At 43.2% G+C, this 25247-nt stretch overlaps 2 protein-coding genes across 3 annotated transcripts in view; one reads left to right on the plus strand and one right to left on the minus strand.

The window, feature by feature from the left end:
- The window catches only part of lyn (LYN proto-oncogene, Src family tyrosine kinase), a 162279-nt gene that overhangs the window by 28854 nt on the left and 108178 nt on the right, over positions 1 to 25247 (plus strand).
- tnn (tenascin N) lies at positions 1527 to 23567 on the minus strand. Of its 2 annotated transcripts, XM_057057511.1 has the most exons (19): positions 23453 to 23567; positions 19276 to 19473; positions 18855 to 19055; positions 18305 to 18679; positions 15257 to 15390; positions 15054 to 15183; positions 13855 to 14037; positions 13638 to 13727; positions 10372 to 10635; positions 9406 to 9669; positions 8959 to 9222; positions 7795 to 8058; positions 6099 to 6229; positions 5496 to 5634; positions 5263 to 5414; positions 4880 to 4976; positions 4609 to 4773; positions 3876 to 4039; positions 1527 to 2842 (listed from the first exon to the last, which is right to left on the minus strand). In XM_057057511.1, the coding sequence occupies exons 1-19, from the start codon at positions 23460 to 23462 to the stop codon at positions 2714 to 2716; spliced, it is 3354 nt and encodes a 1117-aa protein (XP_056913491.1). In that variant the 5' UTR covers positions 23463 to 23567; the 3' UTR covers positions 1527 to 2713. The 2 variants fall into 2 exon arrangements, with proteins under 2 accessions (XP_056913491.1, XP_056913492.1); XM_057057512.1 differs by lacking the exons at positions 7795 to 8058; positions 8959 to 9222.

Genomic DNA, 25247 nt, shown 5'->3' on the forward strand with positions numbered 1-25247 from the left:
TTAACAGAGCCTTTGAGGTCTGAGGGAAGATCACATTATCTTTATGGGTAAACACATCTTACCTCGCTGTAGCCCCCTCATTGAATGTGGCAGCAAAAAGAATCCTCACCGTTATTCAATAGGTTTTTTAAACCCGGTGCATTTGTGGAGCACTTCACAGGAAAGGTAAAAGTCTGGCTTTCCTTTTTTGGCCATGGGTGCTGTGATGATGAAGAGCTGATCTCATTGGTGGTGTGTTTGCGTGCTTCAGGGCGTGTTAAACTGCAGTAAATTGCAGGAATAAGTATATAAAACATGGCTTCCTTCTGATCTCAACGTTCCGGATAGACGAACGAACTTCCTAATCCCTCAGAATGAATAAGCCTCTCTGCCTCCAGTGATGCCCATGAACGTGTCATTTTCATCAGCGGATTGATGGCCGTGGCGGAGCAATCGTTGATGCAAGTAAAATCAGTTCGGCTTGAGGAGCTCTTCATCATTGACAATATTAAGGCTCAGTCACGCACTGCTGGGAATTTGTTCTGTCTCCCAGGCACATTCGCCAAACCTGCATTGCATGTTAATCGTCGGTATATTAGCAGGACTTTCTGCATGTTTATCGTCTTTGAGGAGGATGTTTCATTGGTGTGGCCCTCCGCTGCGCTAAAGCGACTGTTGTTCCTCCTTTCCTTTAGTTCTCTGCATTCATATTGATCACTGCACATTAGATTTCAATGCTGCGCTTGTTCCCTTGTCTTCAAGTCTTTAATTTGCCAACTGCATTGTGTGCGTCACACAGTTAAATTCAGCCAACTCTGTATTTGGCACCAACGTGATAATGTGAGAAACATGGTTGAGCTCAGATGCATGTTCACATCAGGCATTGTGGTAACTGCAATACCTCCCCCGCAGCTGGGGACCTTTCACTTTCATTTTTTTTGTCCTTGTGTCTGTCTGGTCAGTACTTCTCTCTTTCCTGCCACTCCTCCTTCACTCCATAAAAACAAACACTCCCTTGTTAGATCGTTGCAGGGTTCTCTCATGGAAAATGCACGTCACACTGGAGCAGAGGTATAGTACCGTAAATGGGGCACACACACACACACACACAAATACACGCACTGTTTATCCTGGCAACGAGCGAACCAAGAGCCTCTCAGACTAATGGCAGGAACCAATCTGCTTAGAGTAATTTGCAATCACAGTGGCTTGGAAGGAGAGGAAAAAATAGGCTAAAATTGTTTTTGCACTCCTAGGATGTAATGGCTAACATTCCACTCAGAAAATGTCCTTCTGTCAGAAGTGGCATTGTTTGAATGCATTACATCTTACCTGTATTTTATTTGAAAAAGGTGTAATTGGTCTCCTTTGTGACACAGCAAATAACCATGCGTGTTGACAACATAGATTTCCCCCTGCAGCTTTTCATATTTCAATGGCAGGAAATATATGTGAGATTCACATTCCCGTCTATCTTGCGGTGGTTCCGTCGTTAAGAGCTGACTCGTTACCAGTTTGTTTGGGGAAAGACAAAAAAAAACCATGAATGAAAATGTGAATTTCCTCATTAAGTTCCAGAGGTTGTGGAAAACAAATGTCATTTCATGGCGTTTATTGCAGACATTGATTGATACAGTTGGCTCTGTCCCTGCCGAGTGAATGTAAAGCAGGACCAATATGGCCGTTCCAAACAGCCATCAATTGTTTTGCTCGTGGCTTGTCGTCCGCAGACTAATGCGATGTGACAGCATTTGCTGTCAGATTAATGTGTCGCAGTCAGCAAGCTTCATAATCGATGAACTTCAGGCCCTGGCAAAGCCTCCAGTTTCTGAACTTATTGAGAGTAAACACAGGAGCCAAACTTAAACACATTATGGCCATACTAGTATACACAAAACAGTTTCTACGGAAATATGACATTAAATAAACAGAGATTACAAATACCCTTGACTTCTGCCTTCAGAAGTTAAAATTAATGATGCGTGGAGTTCACTGAAATTTGCATTTTTCTTGTGAGGTTCCCGATTTGTCTTGATGTTCTTTCTTGATTTATTGCAGCCTGAGCTCATGTTTCTGTCTTCATCACACCAAAGCTGCTGATTTTTGGCACAATAATTTACCAAAGGAGAGATTTCCTAGCTGTACCTTAAAATAAAGAGTCCAAGAGCTGAGGCAAACGTTTGGTAACTAAATCTGTCACGAAAAGCACCAGAATATACAGTTTACATTAGTGCCTTTGGACAGAGAACCTTTTTTTAAAACATTTTACTTCCATTGAAATTGAACAAAAACAAAATGGGATTAAAATGCACACTTCTATTAAATATGAAACATTTACTGTTTGGGAATTATGACTTTTTAAATGGACTCACCAGCTGTTTCCTGGACAAGTGCCTTGTATTTTAGCCTCAAGACAAATGAATCCAGTTACATTTAATGTGCTGTGAGGACATAAACGGCAGCCAATGAAACAGTCCAACTGGTGTTTACTGATGATGCCCCTTTGTTCTTTTGAGCCTCTGACATCCAAATACTCTGTCAGAATGGTTGCAATTCCAAAACAGTGGAGTGATTTTGAACAATACTGACATCTCTTAATTTCAATGCAGTTCTGGTTTTATATGGAGGATAAATATAATCACACCCAAAAAAGGAAACAGTTTCCAATTACAGCCTAACTGCAGACCCAAGCCCCAAAATGTGATGATTTCTGGATGTAATCGGGGCTGCTTGATTATTTCTGATGGAGTTCTGCCATTAACGACCGCCTCTTCCTGCCGGACAAGGCCCCCGCGGGTCGGATTTTCATCTCGGTGTAGTCGAGCGACAAGAGGTGACCCTTCCACGGTTTCCAGTTGACACCCTGGGGTTGGGGGGGGGGAGAGAGAGACTGAAATTGTGGTCAAGAATGTAGGGAAAGAGACTGATGGAAGAGGCGTAGACAAAGTGAAGCACGGAAGGGCCCGTCGAAGGCTGCTTTGGTCCAGCAGACAAGGCTGAGCGACAAACACTAATAAATATAGCCTCTGGTTTCATTTCACTGGAGTGCAAACTTGTTTTCACCGTTATTGCATTTCGGGAACAAACACGGTGGGAGGCATTTTTACTGTCGCAATATTATGGATGAAATCTTGACAAGAGCAGAGATCTTCACCAGCATTTCCCTCAGTATTGCTCTTCTCCCGGCATAATAACTATTGTTGCTACCCTCTCATCCCGGGGAAAAAGAAATAATAGCTGGTGTGCAAAAGTGTTTTTCTTCTCACTAGCAAAAAGATTCTTGCCATTTAAACTGCAACTCAACAATCTAAACACAAAACATGGAGAAGTGGGCTGAGGTCAAGCTGTCCGTCACCGTCGGCTGGGGGCAACCTCCAATTATTTGTCAGAATATTTCCAGTGTTTGTGTCCCCTTTTTTTGTGATGCCAAAAATGTTCATTGCAAGTGTTTCTGTTCAGTCGTTACAATTGCTACCTCAGCCTTTGTGCTGATTTAAAACCAGCTCACATTTGGAGCTGGAGTGGGCTCCGAAACAGCAAGAGAAGGGGAAGCGTTTGAGCATGCACTTGGATTATTATTCACAAGTAAAGGAGATCGATATTTGGATAGCCTACAGTGTGGCTTCATTTAGCAGATGTAGATGCTTTGCAAATTTGAAGAGGCGAGAAAACTCACTGCGGGATTAGAATCATCACCCTGGTGTAGGGTGGGGTGGGGGGGTGGGGGAGTGTAAGTGCTCTGTGAGTGGCCGAAATGTTAGAATAAACCTGCCACCTGTTGGTAAGAATACACACTACACTGAAAGAAAAAAGATCCGACCCAATCTCCCCACCTATGACATAACAAATAGACACAGACTCTGATTAGAACCCCACCCCCACCTCCATTCTCTCACCATGCTGTGCCTGTTGTCTCCCCAGTTTCCGTTGAGGTTCGCCAGGTGGCAGTTCTTGTACCACCAAGCGCCGCGGTGGCTCAGAGCGCAGTTACTGAGGGCGATGTCATTGTCAGAGTCAATGGTGGTCCAGGACTGGCCTTGGTGGTAGGTCATAGCGTCACCTGGAGACCGGCAACAATCTTCAGCAATGAGGTTCAACCTGACCGTGTCTTTGTTAAGGGATTCTTTTATTGCTATGTTTGATTACTGAGATTTAGTGGTGCTAATACACATTCACGCAGACATTATTCTCACTTTTTTAAGTTCTATGACTTCCGTAGTAGAGGAAATGCAATGAAAAGCCAAACATAGATGAGATGGAGTGTATCTTGTTTCCACACTGTGCAGGGTTTCTGGATATAGCACTTCACTTCCTGTGTACCTGTCTGGCTTCAAAGACCGCTAGAACCCAGAAACCAACTTCCATATATAGTGGCTGTCAGTAACTCAGAGAAGATAAGTTCCTCTCGACTGTTGCGCCTGATCTGCCTTTTCAGAACCCTTACAGGATGATATTTAAGGTGTTAACTCTTTGTTAACTCTCTGTAATCCCACCACCACAGCCTTTCTCATTACCCACGCCCAATTTCTGTGGCTCATTTCATGTGTCTGAAAGAAAAGCGAAGCTCCGCCTGTTGCCTTCTGGTGCCTATGGCAGCATTTTGAGCAGATCGTACAGCAGAAGGCTCACCTGCTGTGCCGCTGTATTTCCCAATGGTGAGTTTGAACTTCTGTCTGACCGACGCGATCTGGAAGTTATCGTAAACGGCGTAGGCCCTGTCTGGCCCCAGGCCCAGATCAAACCTCAGCTCATAGCGGGTGGGAGTGTTGGTGAGCTCATATATCTTGTCCAGACCTGAGGACGGCGCCAGACAGAGGGATGTTGAAAGCAGCAAGAAGGATTTTCACACATGCACGCTTTGAGTGTCTGCAGAAAAAGGACGAAACGGCAGCGTGCTCACCCATCCAGAACTCGTCCGTCATGTTGCCAAACCCTGCGATGTACTGTCTCCAGCGCTTCAGAAAGTCCAGCTTACCACTTGTACGTCTTTGGAGGACCTGAAAGAACCCAGTGAAATAATTTCACAGATGGATGGATGGATAGCCATTCAGACAGACAGACAGACAGACAGACAGACAGACAGACAGACAGACAGACAGACAGACAGACAGACAGACAGACAGACAGACAGACAGACAGATAGACAGACAGACAGACAGACAGACAGACAGACAGACAGACAGACAGATAGATAGATAGATAGATAGATAGATAGATAGATAGATAGATAGATAGATAGATAGATAGATAGATAGATAGATAGATAGATAGATAGATAGATACCAGCCAGCCCCCGCCGTCTGTCTCCATATCGCAGTAGGCCTCCACAGGCTTGGAGCGGTCATTGTTAATGAAGACCATGAAAATGCCACTCTTTTTGTTCCCGTTCTTCATGATCTGAAGACAGTCCATGGGGAAGGGGTACAGTGTACCAACTAGAAAAGAACGCATGACATGCATTAACAGGGGAAGAGGGCAGCAGGGACAGAGTGACGCAGAGGCAGGAATGCACAGACCTGTTTTGAAGACGGCCTGCTTCACTTTGCTCCTCTTGTCCCCTCTGTAGGCAATGATGGTGACAGCGTATCGCTGGCCCGTCTCCAGACCAGACACTGAAAAACTGCTCTCGCTGCGTCCAAGCTGCTTCTCAACAGCCTGTGCAATAAGCAACAACTGCAGTTAATCTCACTAAGAAGAGCCGCAAGAGCAGCACACATAAGCTATAACACATGAGGATATATAACCCGAACTTTAATCAAGTTTATTTTAAGTGTGGCACTGCAGTATCTACAAGCATTTAATGGGCTTCAGGGCTTTAAATGTTTAAAAGGTAAGTTCAATGACCTCTTTTATGCCTTTTAAAGCACTTCACATCAATTAGCTTTATCGTTTGACCACAAGAGGTCAGGGTTCCACAGAGATTTAACTTGGTCTATTTCAAATAACACAGAAGCTTTCCTGAGGGATAAAGTTGCTCTACGTTAACCAGATGTGGAAGAGTAGTTGGACAGTATGGGTAGACAATTACAAAAGAAATATTAGTCTGTAACAGGAAAAAAAGATCAGCCGTATTTATAAAAGTCTGATGTAGTTCCAAAAAGTGTCTCGGGGCTTGGTACCTTCATGTTGCCGTCCTCAAGTCTGTAGGTGAGGATGTATCCATCGATGTCGGCGAGAGGAGGAACCCAGGTAAGAACAGAAGAATCGACTGTCACGTCTGTCGCTTTCAGCTCTGATGGAGCGTCAATGTCTGTGGGTGGAAGGTCACGATGGGTCACCTATCATCACTCCCAAATACACTCGTGGTTGCTGTAACAACATTTAAATACTGTCTCCCCCTCCCTCCGGGGCTTCTTCTGTGTTCTATCAGACTGTAGATGGGAGCGAGACCAGTTCAAATCAATTCAAGACAATTTTAGTGGCTCAAAATCACAATTGCATCCTGGGTCCTTAGACTGTCAGAAACCCCAGAAAACCCCAGGAGACACCACGGGAGAAATTTATCTCCCAGGATGGACAGATGTGGACGGAGGACAACATAAGGAGCGTTCCAAATATTTCGTTTACACTCACTCTGATGTGTGATATTTCATATTTGATATTTTACATGAAATTTGATATTGTAGCTAAGACTGTAAGAAGAAGGCGGTCCTGTAATGAAGGCCAGTGTGATTCTGAATATAAGGATTAGTCCTAAGTTTCTGTTCGAGACTTTAATTTAAAATGTCCATCATTCACCCTCATTAAAGCAGATGCCTGATTTCCTCTTCCAATAACATCTCCCTACCAGCGTGGAACACATGGACATTTTAACCTGGCACATTAATGGTGCTTATAACTAGGGTTTGCAGGTGTAATAAAACCTGCTCTGACTCATGCCAGATGATGTGGTTCGAAACAATGGTGTTCTATCCGGCCTCAGCACCGCATTGGGCTGTCACCAGGACGGTTACTAATGAGTTACGACCCAACACGTTTCTAATCCCAGACGTGGCCATTTCCTGCCGAAAAGGTCCGTCCTTTACTTTGGAGGTCCGTGATTTCACACATCATCTGGCTCACACAAAGACGCCACTGTTCCTGCGCTGCGCCACACCGAGCTACAAGGTTTAGCCGCTGACCTTGTGCTTTTCCTGCCACGGCTTTGGTTTTGGGGGTTCTGGCAGGTTAGAATTTTAGTTTAAGCTAAGGCAGAGCTCTTATAAATCATTGGAGGAAATCTGAAAATGAATAAAAGATCTAATGATGGCACTGTGTGTTGTGCATACATAAAAGAAGCATAATTAAAGAAACATATAAAGGAAATCAATTCCTTAATTTAGCTAGATTACTCTGTGAGCATCAATTACATGGATGTATTAAGGCAGAGCCAGGCCGCTAAATAAAGTATTATTTACTGAGGAGAAATAACCAAATAAAAGGTCATTAAAATTCTGCATAGCGACACAGCCTCAATGTTCTCTCACTCCATAAATTAGAATTAAATATTTCCTGTTGAATGTAAAGAAAGCGGTAATCCTTTGCTGCTATTTCTCCCCACACCCACATGAACTGATTTGCAGCCAGGACTTTTTGGGAGGGGGAAATCATAAGCATATTTGATGTTTTCGGGGTATGTGCATTTAAAATGAAAACGGTTAATTTCAGCACTTGGAAGTGCTGGAGAGAACAAAACTAAGTCATCATCCACTGGTGAAGAATTTTATGTGCAAACCTTTTCTTGCTTTAACAGTGTCAACAACTGTTTTTTCTTTAGATGTTACATCAAGAATGAGAGTTTAGTTTTGAGAGCCCTCCCTGCTTGTTTGTATTGACCTGTCTCAGCTTTTGTCGCAATCGTCTTGGTGGTTTTGTTGTCTTTGAAGGCCCAGATGTAGACTGTGTAGAGGACGCCAGGCCTCAGACCGGTCAGCCTGTAAGAGGTGCTGTCAGGTCCGACTGGTATTTCTTGGTTTGAGCCCTCAGAGGAGCTGTAGGTGAGGATGTAGCCATCAATGTCCGCACGCACTGGATTCCATGACACGCTGAAGCTGGACTCTGTTTTGTCTTGTGCTAAGAGGTTAGCAGGAGCATCCAGTTCTAGAGGAAAATGTTAGTTGTTACTAAGGAAAAATTAACAAATGCATGCAACAGCTAAAGATATTAGTAATACTGTATGTACCTCCATGGTAAAATAATGTTAATAGGTGGCATCATGGAAAAGAATATCTCAGTATGCAATGTTGATGAGCGCATAAATGATCCAACTGGCTCCATTGCGCATGATGTAATACGCACAGGAAACCAGTAAATAGATAAAATATTCCTGATGTCTTCTTCTGCAGCTAAATATGATGATGTGTGCAAATAATACACTGATCTCTGGCCACATTTTGACACACTGATGATTAGCGAGGGGATTCGATAGCCTGCACAAACCATCACAAGGCATTAACAGCGGCGAGGAACTAGAAGAACTTTGACTGGAGTCTGGACAGTCATGCTTAATTGTTCGATCTACATCACGTAGTGTTGAAAGCTAACACCAGTTAAAAAAATGTGGCACGGTCTTGCTGGCAATGTTGGGTTCCAAAATTTCCAAGCAGGAATAGATGTGCCTTCTTAATTATTGGATCAGATTCTATGAGGTCCAAAGCTTTCCATGAACCTTTGCTGCTACAATTACTCATGACTTATATAGACAAATATATAGCCATTGCATGGTTTTATACCTTTGATGGTTGGAAGAGACGGTTAAACCAGTGTAATGAACTCCCTAATTTACAGCTTCGGCACTTCCAGAGATGTTCGGGCCAAAACCGGAGCAGAGTTCCAGTTCTGATTAGTTCAGTGTCAGAAAACACCCCAACCCAGACTTTTAGTTTTGGGTTAGTTAGACCTGACCTGTTAAAGTGATCTAGCTAATGTGATACATTACAACAAAATAAAATTCAGATTAGCAGCTTTGGCTTTGACTGGAAACTGCACTTGAACAGAGACCTGTTTCAGCTTCAATGGAAACCTTCTGGCTGGAGTCGCCACCTCTAGTGGCCCAGACGAGGATGGTATATCGGACCCCTGGCTTCAAACCAGTCAGCCTGTAAGAGGTGCTGTCAGGCCCCACTGGGATCTCCCCACTAGAGCCATCAGAAGAGCTGTAACTTATGGTGTAACCATCTATCTGGGCCTGGGGGGGATCCCATGACACAGAGAAGCTGGAATCAGTCACGTCTTGAGCTGAGAGGTTAGAAGGAGCGTCCAGTTCTAGGGAGAGATTTTAGCAAATCATAGGAAAAGTTACAAATGATCTGAGACCCAACCCAACCTGTTTTATCTCCAAAATGGGGTTTTTGATTAATTTAGAACCTAATTAATTGAATTTTAAGATCTGGAACAGATTAATGCACAATGTTGAACATTTAATTCTTGTTGTGGCTGATATGAAACCTGTGTGGGCTTGAGCCGAGCTCCTCTTGCTGGATTTGTTCCCTTTGATGGCCCAGATGGAGACAGTGTAGTGGAGCCCGGGCCTCAGGCCAGTCAGCATGTGTGAAGAAGTGTCGGGGCTGATGGAGATTTCTTCACTTGAGCCCTCTGAGGTGCTGTAAGTCAGCATGTAGCCATCAATTTCTGCCTGGGTGTGATCCCAGGACACCCTGAAGCTGCTCTCCGTTTCATCTCCGATCAAGATGTTAGTGGGAGCGTCCAGTTCTACGTGGAGGCGCATGTTAGTACAGACCATCAGAGAAAAGACACTACAAAGTGACTATAGAACAGCATCGTAAATCATATGTTGATATGCATATTTATAGATGGTGATGAGCTTGAGCTCCTGAACCCAAGTTTGATGCTGTTACTATAAAAAGAAGTTAGTAAAAGAGCATGCAATATGACTAATAAATACAATAATTAAAGCTAATGCAAGGGTATGATGGGTGTCTTCTTATGAGGTTTGTCAGCTTCAAAATTTGAATATTATTGATGATATTTTCAATGATGCTTCCTCAGGAGGTACCCGTAAAACTGGACCCAATATAAAGAAGGTTTTTATGTCCTTTTCAGTGAGAGTTGGGGCCTTTTGGTAACTAGGCAGAGAGGGGGCATTTTTGCTAAGTGCTAAAAACGTATCCTGTAATGCTCTTGACTTCCTATAACGAGGATATTATCTAGCGATCCAGCAGACACTAGATCAAAAGGCACTGCAAGGGCTTAGAGGGGCTATTTTTAAGATGGATGCTCTGTGAGGAGAACTTTCGCCTGTAAAAGAAGGGAAGAAAAAGAAACGCGCTCCTTGGAAACGGAAAATATGCTGGCTTTAAATTAACCCATTTTATAGTTTATCTTTTCCTTTTGGTTTTCCATGTTAATTTTAAAAAAAAAATCAATCCTGTTCCCCTCTTTTTTAGACTTTACCTGTTTCAGCATCTGTTGAACTCTTTTTGCTGACTTTGTCTTCCTTGAAGGCCCAGATGTAGATGTTGTGGAGAACTCCGGGCTTCAGACCGATCAGCCTATACGAGGTGCTGTCACGTCCCACGGGAATCTCTGAACTGGAGCCCTCGACAGACGTGTAGCTCAGCATGTAACCCTCGACTTCCGACTGGACTTGATCCCATGACACCGTGATGGTGTCCTCCGTTACGTCAGTGGTCGCCAGGTTGGTCGGAGCATCAATGTCTGAAGAGGAAGAGGTCCAAATCAATTTCATGATCTATTATGATTAATCTAATGCGGGTGTATCAGAAAACAATTGATTTGGTGCAGAAACAGGCTGCAAATGCAATCAGATATGTGATCATATCATCACAGCCTACTAATCATGCACATGAAGAGACACATTAACACGTCGGCTTTTGATTACACTGCTGCTATTTCTATTCATAAAGTGTTTCTTTTAAAAGGTTTTTTTTTATCCCTGTGGTTTTTAGTCTCCATGGTTAAGATGATAAATGAACATGTGGATGATAAATGTCCAGCCGAAGACAAGAACGCCACGAAGATCCACAAAGGAACATCAGTAGCACATAATCTGCCTTTTTCACTGCAGCGGGAGGGAGTGAGCACAGCAGAACACGGTCCTCTCCTTTACACAGTCAACAGTCTTAAGGAACCACAGGAGACCAACAGAAGACGCAGTCGGGGCAGCTGCTGGTGGATTCGTCTTTGTTCAGGGAGTCGCGATTAAAGTGAGGAGAGAGAGGCGAGCGAAGAGAGGGAGAAAATAAAACAGCCTCTGAGGCTTGCTTAGGATGTGAGGGGACATGTAGAAGCAATCGTCATTTAGGATTACTCCTCCGTGGCAGGCAGCTCAGAGCAGGTCAGTCATGTGTCAGTGTGTAGTGTGTTTTATTAGAACTAATAACTGACAATTTGCTAGTCTAATTACCCACAGGAAGTCTAGGAGTTATTGTTGAACAAAAACATCTTCAGTTCATTTAGCTAATAAACACAAAAAAATGAAATTATAATGGTGATAACTCTTATGAAAAATCTTCAGAATTTCCACTAACGAAATTAAGTACTTTATAGTCACAAAAGGTGGTATAACAGTGTAGCCAGACACCCAATCAGAGCCCTGCTGGATGAAAGGCTGGATCCAATTATTTGAATAGACACGTTCCCTCTTAAGTTTAGATGATAGTTATGCAAATACCACCCACCTTTAAAAAAGCTGATATTTTAGACGCATTTTCTGAGAGCTGCCACTCACTTTTGAATTTGGGTTTTTAAAATTCGGGTTCCGGGAGACGTTCTACTCCGCCAGCAACTCAGTGACGGTGTCTGCAATGCTATAGAACAGAGGGAGTGGATTTGGAAAACCTTATCTTTGATCTGTTTAGCAGGTTCGGCGGTGATCGCAGGGAGCAAAATAGCGCCGCACTTCATCATCTACAGGCTGTACAACCCGACTGCAGTGAGAGCAGTGCAGTATGTCGGCAGACGAAGCAGAAAAAGTATATGTATGTGTATGTCGCAGGTCTCATAAATCACACAGCTCTCAGTTTTGATTAATTGAAACTCTTTAAAAGAGGATATAAACCTTCAAGCATGACTGCATGTGTCAATAGGCACCTTGTTTTAGCTTCTTCCACATGTCAGGTGTAACATATGGTAGATTCTTTATAATTCTACTGCTTTTTCCAACAATATTTAATAACCAATTATCATTCTAACGTGACAGAACTGAACCCAGATCCTCTGGAGGGAACGCCTACGTCTCAGCAATATCAACTGCTTTCCAGATCACTCACACACGACACATTTAACTTCATTTCAGCTGTTTTCTTGGCAAACTATATCGCCAACTGTGATTAGTCAGGTGTGAAAAATGCTTTAACTCTTGCGGCAGGTGACGGCCACTTGCGGTAAAAATTGATTGGGGTGTTTTTTACTATGTTTGCTGCCATTGTGGGACTTCAGCCTGGAATTGATTGGCACCTAAAGGGCATAGAGGTCATTACCACCAGATTAGCACACCGCAGATGGAGATCCTTCACAAATCCATACAAAAAGGTAAAGGTAACTCCATAGCTTTAATAGTGTAATTCAACATGAACACACGGTGGCACAGTAATAATCGAATCCCTTCATTCTAGTTTTAGGGCAGAAAAAAACAGCATAAGCTCTCATGAAAGCCACTACATCACCTTAATCGCGCCACCACACAGGCAAAATCCAGAGCATTGTGCTTTAACATCATCCATCCACCCCCTGGTTGGGAATAGGTTTTTAATTCTTTAGGGGTTTAGGGAATTTCTTCAGTAATAGATTCCATCAGAGAAGATCTGTCTTTCTATGAAGCTGATACAGATTTCTATAATTGTCCTGCATGTGACTGTCACTAATTAACTTTGCTAGAAATGTATATGAAGGACCTAACACACAAACACACACAGCAGTACATCAATTGTACACATTTGACACTAGTTTAATGAACGCCGCTAAAAGTCAGTGTTTCTCACCTTTCTGTTGCATGCAGAAGCATTAGCAGTGCCTTTAGCACTCTCAAAATGTAGAGCGACTCACGTTTTGCTGGGAAATACTAACAAATGCATTAGTAAAAGTTAACTTGTTCTCTCTGTGTCAATGTCAGAGCTGGCTACAATAGTTGGAAAAACAGTCAGAACACGCGTTTAGGACCTAAGCACTGCGCCTCCGACATTAACAGATGGACGACCGTTTTGTCTGCACCAGTGAGCATCTCGCTGTCATTAAATCTCATTTCCCTTTGCTGGCCAGTTCACCACAGCGATTAAGACCTGTCCAGATTAATAGGCTGTGAATTCTAGCCCTTCATCAGTGTCTGGCTCCTTGCTCTGACTCGTATTTCTTACACCATAACCATTGACTGTTGTATCCCACTGGATGTCAGTGTTTTCTTGGATGTTAATCTGTTTTTTAGATGTGGATGTCTTTTAGATTCGGATCACCACAGATTCACTTGTGGCTTGGGGAGCTCAGAAATGACTGACTGCTGAACCGGACTTCAACCTTAAAGAGAATATGGACTTCCAGTGATTTTGTTTCGCCTCCACCCGTGGCTGACCAGTTAAATATGATCCAAAGACATATAAAAGTTCCTATGGTCAATTTCTGAATAAAGAAAAATAGCCCTTGATGAATGTAAATATCGCTTTCGAAGGAACCGCAAAGGAGCACACTGGCTTGTTAATTCTGACCTGTGCCCGCAGTGAGAGAAGAAGACTTTCCCTCCGCGGCTCCTTTGACGGCCTGCACCAAAATCTGGTAGTCAGTTCCTGGAAACAGTCCTGCCAAAAAGATGTGTTCATTCATTTTTGAAGAATGAATAAAAACCTGACCAAACTGAGGGCAAATCTAAAGAAGCATATTAAAATGTTTCTAATTTAAGTGAATTGGCAGTGTTCCGCAACTGACCCACAATTGTGTGTTTTGTGCGGGCTTCCTGGCTCCTCTGCACGTTCACTTCCTCTTCCTGTCCGGCGGGGTCGGTGGTGGTGAGCCTGAAGTAGTCTACTTCGGCTGGCGGGTTCTTCCAGCCCACCTGGATCGACACCTCTGTCTGCCCCAGGACTTGGAACTCATCTATGCCTGAAACATCTGGGAGGCATACAAGCGTTGAACAGCGCGCAGGGACTGGGTGGACGGTCTTGACCTTTAAACCGCAAAACCTGTTAAAAGCCCCCTTTTATTGCAGACATCCTGCCCTGCTTCACTGCCACGTCCCACAGTTCACCAACGAATCCCAAACACTTTCAACTGATTATATCATCTTGTTAATTAGTGAGTAGTTAATAGGCTAAATACCCGCCTCAGCTTCCTGGTCCATAAATTGCTGAACACAACACTTTGAGGCAGTAAAAATCTGTAATTAATTAAAACAAATCAGCATTAAGATTTTTATTTTTTTTGCAGAATATAAGCTTAGCCTTCAGTACAGAAAACCAAATGAAAAACAACTGCACCAAAAAGTACGTCACCTTATATGTGGGTGAACATCCACTTAAAACTGCCTCCCTCGTGCTTTTCACCCAACCATGAGCCATACGCATTTTCCATGACCAACCACACTAGCCACTCATTAAAGTCTAGCTCGGTCTCCGTTAGTTACTCCTGCCCTTTGATCCTGTCTTGTAATGGTTTTCTTTTCACATCTGTCCATGCCACATCTGTGAAAGGACCTGATTTCCATTAAATGCACCCCCAGGATCATTTCTTTGCAATTGCTTTTAAATTTAACATGTAGCAAGCTAGCATTAGATGAAACATTTAGCTTTTTGCACCTATATTTGCATAATGGACTTTTAAATATATGACACATCTATCTAACCACATGTGGATATCTATTTCAGTGACTATTATTACAAAGCACCTGCATGCGCTAGTTTGCATATTATTTTCCTGCCCTGTGACAGTGTTCCGTCATTTTTAATCTGAGCATTTAATCCACAAATGTCCCTCAGCACTGTTTGCAGCCTGTAATTTAATGGGTCTTTACCCAGAATCACACACACATTTAAAGCCCAGCCAGCCCTCCTCACTAATGATGAGCTCATTGTGTTCCATGCTAATTTAGCCAGGTTTTCAAGGCCTGTTTATTGTCGTTGACTCCTCACCTGTGGTCGCCTCAATCATGTCCGCTTCACTACGCACTTCCTTGATGACTGCGTACACCTGGACGGCGTAGGTGACCCCAGGAGACAGCCCGGTGATTAGGTAAGAGTTCTTCTTGTTAGGAACTTGAACCTTTCACAAGACAAAAGCATCTATGTGATCAACACTGACTGTTTTCTTGATTTGGCATCTGCACGCGCACTACCTGCTGCAAAGCACGCTCATTGTTTTTGGAATGATAGGTCAAAATGTAATACTCTGCTCCAAGAACGGGCTCCCATTCCACCAGGAGAGAGACGTCAGTCAGCTGAACCAACCGCAGTCCCTGCGGGCCAAAGACTGAGAGGAGGACAAATAGATGTATTATTGTGAACAATGCAGCTTTTTTTTAGCTGTGGAATCTTTGTTGAATTATTAATAATAACGGACTCTGCACATCAAATGTAACCTGATACGGTCACTTTAAGGGCCACAGTAATGTTTAAATGTGAACACGGTAAAAATAAGTGTCTTTATCCTTGAATATACAGATTTTACATTTATAATAGATAGGTCTGTACACGAAGGGAGGGAATCGTAATGGTTATATGTTATTTTCCCCCTCTGTGTCTTTATGTCAGAGGATTATGAACCAGCTGGACAATGTGGTTTCAGCCAACCCCGAATTACATTTCAGCGCCCAGACACGGCCTTCACTGGGGGGAGTGCGACACCACAGAAGAAGACAGGAGATGGCAAGTCAGCATTGAGGTTTTCCGACAGAAATTATTCTGTGGTGGTCGGAAGACAATGGTGCATTTACAGAAGCATAAGCATAATCTGAGTGAGGGAAAAGTGTAGAAGTCAGGGTACCAGACACAGACTTGTTTAACAGGGTAGAGATTCAGATCACGTTCAGATGTGGTTCCACATGGTTAAGGCAGGAAGCGTCGTGTTATTTTTCCTCAAATTAGGCTGCTCTTTTCTTTCCAAAGGAAGTTAATCTGCCCTTGTTGCTGCCTAAGCACAGCTGTCAACAATCATTACTCTGGACCAACAGCTCTGAATGAGTGAATTTACATGTTGAAAACCGAAAAAAGAACCTGCAAAATGAGTGATTTTCAGGGTGAGTGGTAAATTGGACTGAAATGAAGTCACCGCATCTCAAGCTGAACAGACTTAGAGATGTGCTATATATCTAGACATTTCTTAAAATGTATTCTCTGAAAATTAAGCAACTTATATTTTGCAAAATAGTTGCTCATAACACTACAATTACAATCCACGTTTAAACTACCGTATTTGAAATGAATTTATTTGACTCCTAGTTGGAGCCAAGGATACAAAATGTTTTATTAAAGTGCCAAAGCTTCTCCCGTTGCCATGGTAACATCGAGTTAAAAATGTGGTATGAGTGCTCCACACCGCTGTTCCCTCCACAAACTGCTCCGTGGGTTTGACATTCATCGTCCAGGTGTGAAATGGCAAGTAGCCACATAAAGCAGAGACGTGACCAGTTTGTCTCTGTTCTGTTGCTCGGGGGTGCTTATTACCACCAACACCTCAGATCAGCACAATATTTTCCCATCCCTCGCCGCCTACTTTCTGCTTTTCTCTGACTTTTACACTCTTCCGATATTGATGTTGGGCTCCATTCAACAGCACCTCCACTCACGGCCGAGCTGTCTCTCGCTATTTTCTGCCTCCGCAGTTTGAAACACAGTTTGGGGTTGTTTTTTTTTCCTTTTTTGGGGGGATGGGGGGGGGGGGGGTGTTGAGGCAGCCAAGCTGCTCCCGTGAAAAATGAAACCTTCAATCCCGTTAGGTTGTAAATCCGAGTTTCTGGTCCTGAAGCTGGGAGGACGCATTCCTTTCATGAGATAAACTCGCACTTAATCGGAGGTGTAAAAGTATCTGATCCTCCGGCAGGCTGGAATTTAAGAGACAACATTTCAACGTTTCAATTCAGAGCCTCCTACCTGCAGGATAATCTCCCAATTTTTCCGCTCGCCCAATTGGAAATTGCCATTAAATGCAAATTTTGTATATTCAAATGTAAGAATATCATAAATATATCCTAGTAGCAGGAGCTGCTCATTAACTCAGACCACCACGCTTTGAATATTAAGTAGATGATAAAGTGCATAAACTCGTTTACAGGACAAAAGAAAGATATTTGAGGCAGGCGTTGAGCTGAAAATTGCATTTAAGGCCACTCAGACACTCTTGCATGCAAGCGCATTTTCAGCATTTTAAGAACTTTATCTAATGGAAGCAACTGTTGGGAGGGTCCACTGTTGATTTAGTAAATTAACATTTCACACAGTGATCCCTCCTTTCTGTCCTCCGTTGATTTTGGGTGCAGTTTTGGAATCACTTGGACGCCCATAGACCTCAAAGCAAAGCTGTAAGTCTTTAGGTGGGGCCTTTATGAAAGCCCAGTTTAGGTGATTATGTAGGTTCAGATTTACATTTTATGTTCACAGAATTAATATTTCAATATTCTCACATTTGAAAATGAATGTTGGTGCATTAACGAGTGATAAGATAGTTTGTAATTGATCAGTTTTAGTCATGTGACAGAAAACGTCAGTAAGTATCGTGGCTGCTGATCTGTTAACGCTTTTAAAAGAATTACACCTCAGAACTCAAATCTATTACAAACCTGAAAAGAGTCCATTACCTTCATTTGACAAGGAACAGATTTGACACAGGATGAGAAGGCGCAGGTGAAAGAATTAAGATCAGTGATAGCAAAACTCCATTTTGCTGTCTCAAGCTAAGGTCAGTTTGCTGAGGCCCAGGATGGTGCCTCATACATCAAACAGATAGTAGCAGGTGGTTGGCACAGGCACACAGACTGTAAATGCCGCAAGCTCAGCAGAGCCTAAAGATTTTTATTACATCGGAAATTGGATGAATTGGGCCGTTTGGGGAGCGAGTGTCACATTTTAATGGTCCCTGAGCACAGAGAGTAGCATTTGAGGTTTTTAATGAGCAGTTAACATTTGCGGCTTAATACCAGCAAAGCCCAGTTACTGCTGGAATAAAAATCGGAATTTTGTTCACTACCATGCACAGCGAGGTAAATGCAAACAAGGGGCAACCGGCTAAGTGCAAACAAGGGCCAGGAAGGTTAATGTTTTATAGTCAAAGTTGGAATATCCACAAGGGGCATGCTTTTCTGTACGTTCAAGCAGATGATCCGGGGTTCATTAGCCTGCAGCTGTTTTACAAGTCATTACATCGGGTGTGTTGTAAATGATGTGAGTACCTGATGAACAGTCTTCTCCATAAAAGCCTTCATCACAGATGCACTGGCCGTCCACGCACTGGCCGTTACCGACGCAATTGTTCGGACACTTCTGGGTGCTGCAGTCGTCCCCTGTGAAGTGTGGAAAACACACACACTTTCCATCCACGCAGTGCCCCTTGTCGTTGCAGTCGCCCAGACAGGTCAACTGGTTGCAGTCGTCCCCTGTGTAGCCCTGGTGACACACGCACCGGCCGTCCACACACCGCCCGTTATCGTTGCACTCGTCAGGACAGGAGGACACGGAGCAGTCTTGACCTTCCCACCCCAGGTTGCACACGCAGCTGCAGGTCTCTTGCTGGTACACACCGTGGCCACTACAGCTTGTGTCCAGGCCTCGAGAAAGAAGGTCAGTAGTTGTTAGTTAGTTTATGGCTTGTGAATAAAGGATTTCCTGCAAAATCTTTTCAATCACACCTCTACTGTGGATACTGAGCTCAAACCCAAATTTTAAACATTCTGGATTGTTTCTGTTGTGTAGCCGGTGAGAGTCTGCCCTCCGTCAGCTCACCTATTGCACCGCCTCCACCACAACATCCCTGGGTACACTGGTTCTTTAAATAGGTGACTTCTTCTTCCAGCCCATTGATTCTGTACATGAGAGACTTGAGGCTTTCTGACTCGTCGCAGTCACATTTTGGGGTCTGGAGCCTGATGTTGTGCCGGAAGACGATGTCGTTCTCTCCGTTTGAAGTAGCTTCTGTCTGTATACCTGCAAATAAAACACTTCAATGAACATGCGCTCATATTGACATTGTGTTTATTATTCAGTTAGTGTAAAAATAAGAAAATTTGATATTTAATAGTTGCAACTGTATCCTTGCCACCGGCTGGCGCCAAATCCCTCAACCTACTGCCATGTCCCTTGCAGTGACATGCTGCGCAATGTTCTTTTTTTTATAAAAAAAGAAGGATTTTTAGACTGTCAGGACCTGTTTTTCCCTCCGAAGGTTGGTCCTCTGATTTGCAGCTGGATCCCGCAGCCACGTCTATTTTATAAACGTGGCTGAAGGTGACTCCTTGCTCGGGAGACAAGACGTGTGGGTCACTGGTGGCAGCGCTGAAGGGTGACATGGTGCAGACAAGACCCAGCAGCAACAGGACACTCTGCAGAGGTCTGTGGGTCACACCTACAAGGGGAGACATCTTTTTTTACCGATAAACAATACAGACAGCAGGTACCCACCGGACAGTGCAAGATTTAACAGAATCCATAAAGAATTTGCTAAATAGTGGCAGTCCAAAACTATGCAAGCAGTAGGGTTAGCATAATTCTGCAACAGCACATTAAATATCAGATTAAGCACTCTTCAGTTCGATCGTTGTGCTTTAAGTCATTAACCTTGTCTCCAGCTCTGTACTTTACAAAAGTCCTTTCAGCCCCTTCATGTCTGAATTTTAACAGGTTTTCTTGAACTTGAAGTGGAAAAATCGGCGGCATGTACTACTTGTTCTCACTTCTTACAAACTCTTCCCTTTCATAACTGTGTCATGACTAGTGTACAATGGACGGCTGAATTTGTAAATGCTAAAAGAATGAGTCATCTTATTTCCCTGCACAGTGCAGGCAAGGTGCAACAACAGGAATGCAAAGTAGGACAACGTTGCCAGGTGGTCTGTCCATAGAGTGCATTTCGCCCTTCCGTACTCGGTGTTGTTTCAGCGAGCGCTTTGCGTGTGACTTTTACAGGCTGGCAGCAAAAAAGGGAGCAGTCATCCCTCCACTGAAGGTACTTTTCCTTTGCTCCGTGAGCTTTTCAGAGCTGCAGAGAGTGTTATAAATGTGTGCTTTGTGATGATGTCTGGATGTTTAATGTGAGTGATGCCTCTCCGGAGGCTTTTCCAGGTGACCAAATTACATGCTTTTAAAATAGTGTGATTATTTTAACCTTCATTTTGCATTCAAGCTTCAGTTGCTGTAAAAGTAACTGTGTAACATGTGTGGTCCATAAAACCTAGTAGTGACTTTAATGGTTTAGAAATTGAGACACTTGAATGCTGGAAAACTCACTTAGAAATGAATATATGCTGAAATAAAACAGATGGAAATTCTGGAAAAGAGTCATTTCTTTTGTTACTTTGTGAGTAGAGAAAGTTTTAGTAGGATAGATAAAGTTCTTATAATTTATGTAATTTATTCTGACATTATTCTTTTTTTTAACAACACAGAGACTAAAACAGATGGAAAAGAAAAAAAATGGGATGGGATGGAAAACCAATGTAGAAATCCCACTGGAATCTGTGTGAGTGATGGGTAGAACATTAGGATGTCAACAAGTGGCCTCAAAGCACGTTGATCCTCCAGCTACCATAATGACACTCATTATCAGATTAAAAGAGATTCTCAGCTGAGGGACGATATCTGACATTTTGAGTATTTTTTAAAACATAACCAAACCATTAAGCCCCACTTGACTCGGGAAAATCAAATCTTGGTTTGAAGCTTGAGGCTGATGTAACCCAAGTTGCTCTGCAATCTCAATTTCTTTGGACCCAATTAACAAGAGACAAATGCACTTGTAATCATCCCGACCCTAGTGGGTTGCTTAAGCTGTCAATTTAATTGCTACTGGTTTAAAGATTGAGGATGACGCCGCTGCCAGCTTGAGAAATTCAAGCAATGACATCACTGAGAAATAGCTTTTTTGAGCCTGTTTGTTGGCCAAAACCTTCCTGGGCGTTTTTTATCAATGGCCAAAAATGAAGTAGGAGAGACATTAATTGCAGAAGGTGAAGGGAAAACTGGAAACGTGAAGGCGCAAGAGATGAAAAATCCAGAGCAAGGGTGAAAGTTTGAATATGTGACAAAGGACTTGATGGATTGCTTTTGAATGCAGCTCAGCGTTTAGCCACATTATGCAGAGCGCGGTCCACTGTAGCCATGAGGACTGATGTAGAGATGTTTAACAAGAATGTTTATAGCTCCCTGTCACGCTTTTATACACTGGTTTCAGTTTTCCAGAGCTTTTTCCTAGTTTTTCTTGGAGATGACGGCTTTCTGATCTTCCAAGCACAACTGAGATCCACCACCATTGAAGAAGAAATGGTTGATGGATGGATAGTTAGTCTTTACAAGGGGCTCAAATATACTTAATCCGAAGATTAAAAAGAACGGGAAGTTGGTAATTGTTTGTTTTCTTTAATTGAACGCAGAGCAGGATTGGCTGAGTGCCCCGCTGATCGAACTGCAACACACTGACGTCTGGTTGGCAACAGCATCCCCCTCAACCATTACCAAGAGGCAGTTGACTGTAGTTACTGAATGTGCTTGAAGACCGCCGAATAAAGCAGAAAAGCAGGCCACGCAGCCCTTCCAGGTAATGTTTCATCCTGGCACTCTCACCATCTCAGTAAAAATTCAACATGTCCTTAAATACAGTTAAAAATTCCTCCCCGACGATAACCTCCCGATGTCAAAGCCATGCGATTTCACCGAGCCTGTAAAATGTATGTTTACGACCTGGTCCTGTGTGGGTTTCTTTGGATATGCTGGCGGGAAGGACACCCACGCAACACTGCCCATCTGTGTACAATATGTGTAGAAAGGGTCTGAAGGCGGATCCCCTCCAGTAGGGGGGGGGTCACCGTTTTAATGAGACGGGGACAATAGGGCACTGTCCGGATGCACGGACACCTTTCAGCAATGGCATCTTTACGAGCCGCTCGGATTTTTCTGTCTGTGCAGGGGGGTTGGTGGGGGGGGTGACCCTCAGCAGAACGTAGACAAGGGGAGAGTCGCTGTGAGAATATTTAGGCCTGCAGAGCCGATAAGCAGAAGGAGTCTCGCTCTGGCCTGTGCTCCTTTGATTCGGTCCTCCCAGGAGAGCCGTTAAAGCTCCAGACAAATGGGACGACTGTTTCACCAGGTTTCAAAGACAGACTACTTTCATCAAAAGACGAGCGGCAGAAGGAAGGAGCCTTCACCGCAAATGTCCTCGTCCTCCCTTCCTTTCCGCCTTGTCTCGCAGCGGCTGGCGGACAGAAGGTAGGAAGCCTGCATGAATAAAACAAAGCTGAAAGCAATTATCGTCTGAGAGGAGAGCTCATATCTCCAGGCTTCTGTCTGCCTCCCGCTGCTACGCAGGCCACTAATAAAACCCCTCGATAAAGACCTCGTCTCAATAGGAGCTAGGTCACTTCGTTTGGCCATTTAGATGAAAATGAATGGAAAAGCCATAATGAGTTGCATTAAGAGAGTTCCAGAGCCAGACATGGCTATTACATGTGATAACAGAATCTGAGTTGCTTTAATGTCCCAGATGATCTCGTTCTCCCGAAAGGAAATAAAATCTCTGACGGAATTCCTGCAGTCTGAAGACTTTTAATAAGCCACCCACTCACTCACCCTCTCGCTTTCTTTTTTTTTCTATGTCTCTCACTCTCAGAAAACTCACATCTGCAGCCCATTTTGTCAGAGTGCTTCTGTGGATTTCCTGAGCCAGCACAGTAGCATTAAAGGTGAATCTACTGGATCAAGAGTCTTATGGGAATATTTACAGATCATCCTAGCAAATCCAGCTTACATAACAGTTTGTTTTCAAACAAATAAAGCAGGCTTCTAATGATCATTTAAAGACAGTTTACAGACTGTAAATAACCGAAAACATGTGTGAGCATCTAAAAATCTGAATTGCAGAAATAATGTGATGAGTGCTCCTCAGCGATGTGTAAAACATCGGCTTGCAACTGTCTCCACCAGAAGCCATTTCCACCTTTTTCATTCCAGTAAAATATATAAAGGCTAAAATTGTACCAGCTTTGGTTCCCGCAGGGACACGTGATAAATTCCCGGTGTCAAGTTAAACTGAAAGAAGTTGATGTGGATGGGCAGAGAGAGCGGCAGTTAAGAAAACGGTACTTTTATGGACAGAGACGGGGAGAAAAGTGCCAAAAAGAGAAGATATAACACATGATATAATTGGTCCCCATGGGATGCTGTAGCGAGAGGGCTCTCTGAGCACAACAAACTAGAGCTTCGGGTCAACAACTCTTATTTCCCCTCTTGATCCTTAAAGAAATGCACTTAGTTTTGTTTATCTCATTTGAAACCTTGTGAAACATATATACTTAAGATCTACGAATACATCATCAGTTGAGTTGGTGTCTTACCTTCAATCATCCTGGCTAGCTTTCTCTTTCTCTACTCTCTTTCTCCTTTCTCTAAAGGGCTGAATGTCACCAAATCTCTCCACGTGCCACCTGCTGACAGGTCGGCTCCTGTGATTTAAAGCCCACCTCACTGTCAGGGTCGGCCGGCTCCCTCCCTCTTGAATATCTCAAATCTCTCCTAAAACGTCTGCAGGCCAATGAGAAGTTTGCCTGGGAGTGTCTCTTTGCTCCTCTCTCTAAGTGATTGAATGAAAAAGAGAGGGAGAGAAGAGGAGAGGGTCTCTTTGAGCATACCCTTCTCTCCCCCAAGGAAATCTGCCACTAAACATGATTTTTGATAAAATTCTACTTGCCTTTAACACTTGTTTAAGTTAGAATTGCTAATAAAGCTTCATTTAGCTGGCAAACTCCTCCAAAGCACCAGAATATCCACAAGTGTCACGACTGCAAAGCAAACAAGCAGCTCAGAGTCACCCCGGCAACATTACCAGGGACCCCCGGTGTCAAGGTTGTGGATCTTTAAGCTGACAGCAGCTATTTGTCTCCAAATATCAGGTCAGGGTTCAGATGTCTGTGGAAAGACGAAGGACTGCGAGATTGTTGGTTTGAAACTGGAGCCGAGGCTGGTGGGCAGGTGAGGTTGTTTGCTCAGACCAAATCTTACTGAGTTACTGACTAAAAATGCTGATGAGTTCCTCTACAGATGAGTGTGACAGCAACAAAAGGACAAAGCCGACACAAAAGTACAGATGAATAGGTCTCAGAATAATGAGTGGTAAGAAAAGTACTGGAACATTCATCCTTTGTTGTTACCGGTATTCAATAATATGGCCCCATCACTGCTGAATAAAAAACTGACTGATGACGCATCTTTTCAAACATCTTTTCTTTCACTTCTATTTTTTAGGATGAATGAGGATGCTCCATTATATAACTGTCTGTGACTCTGTTAATGTAACCTTGGGACAGCAGTTCAGGCCTAGAACTTCAACGTTCTCGTTTCCAATATTAGAGAGGCTCGATCCTGCGACACTTCACATCACGCTGTGCTGCGAAGACTAGCTATGTCGCTTTGGATTTCATTCCGTGGTGTTGTTAGACTGCTTTTACGAGAGCAGAGAACCTCCGCCCTTTGAAACATTAATTATCTCTGAGCGGAGCATCAGATTTTATTGAGAAATAAAAAGGCAGGATATTTCTGTTATATAACTTAAGGTGCCAAACCTTTCCTCATTCATCTAGTTCTGATAAATGCGACATATTTTTATTTACCCTCTTGTCCTTCACATCTGTGATTCCAGACCTGCAGAGGAATGCAGAAAGCCACACAGACAATAACTCACCCTGCAAACTTGTCACCTTGTTTGTCACAAATGTCAGTGTGTATTAGGATTCATTTTCAGCCCCAAACTCACCCTCAAGAGCTTTGGCTACTTTTAGAAAACATTTAGAATATCTCCAGACTCTCTGCAGTTTGGTTTTATATTCGCAGAAGTGACAGCAGTGTTGGTCCAACAACCCTGCGTTGATCTTTCCTGATGAAAAAGTAACAAAAATGAGAGAAATTGCTGACATGGTGGTTTTACCCCAAGGATGTGATTTTCAGAGGATTCACAATCATAGAAATGAGAGCAATATTCACTCATTTATAATATTTCCTCCTCATTTTTTGTTCAAGGGACCTCATTGAGAAGTGATTTTGATAAATGAAGTGATTTTGATACGATACATGTTTGATTTTTCTGTCCAATGTGTTCCAGGGGAGTAATATGCAGCATCAGATGAGAAGATGTTA

This window comes from Takifugu flavidus, chromosome 15, assembly GCF_003711565.1.
Source record: "Takifugu flavidus isolate HTHZ2018 chromosome 15, ASM371156v2, whole genome shotgun sequence".
In the NCBI taxonomy this organism is placed as follows: Eukaryota; Metazoa; Chordata; class Actinopteri; order Tetraodontiformes; family Tetraodontidae; genus Takifugu; species Takifugu flavidus.

Bases quoted from the DNA above. Each gene is read 5' to 3' on its own strand.
- tnn (XM_057057511.1), bottom strand. The intron at 18,680-18,854 runs GTGAGCTGACGG...TTCTTTCTCGAG, and splicing joins TGGTGGAGGCGGTGCAATAG to GCCTGGACACAAGCTGTAGT. The intron at 4,774-4,879 runs GTGAGCACGCTG...CGCCGTCCTCAG, and splicing joins GACGGACGAGTTCTGGATGG to GTCTGGACAAGATATATGAG.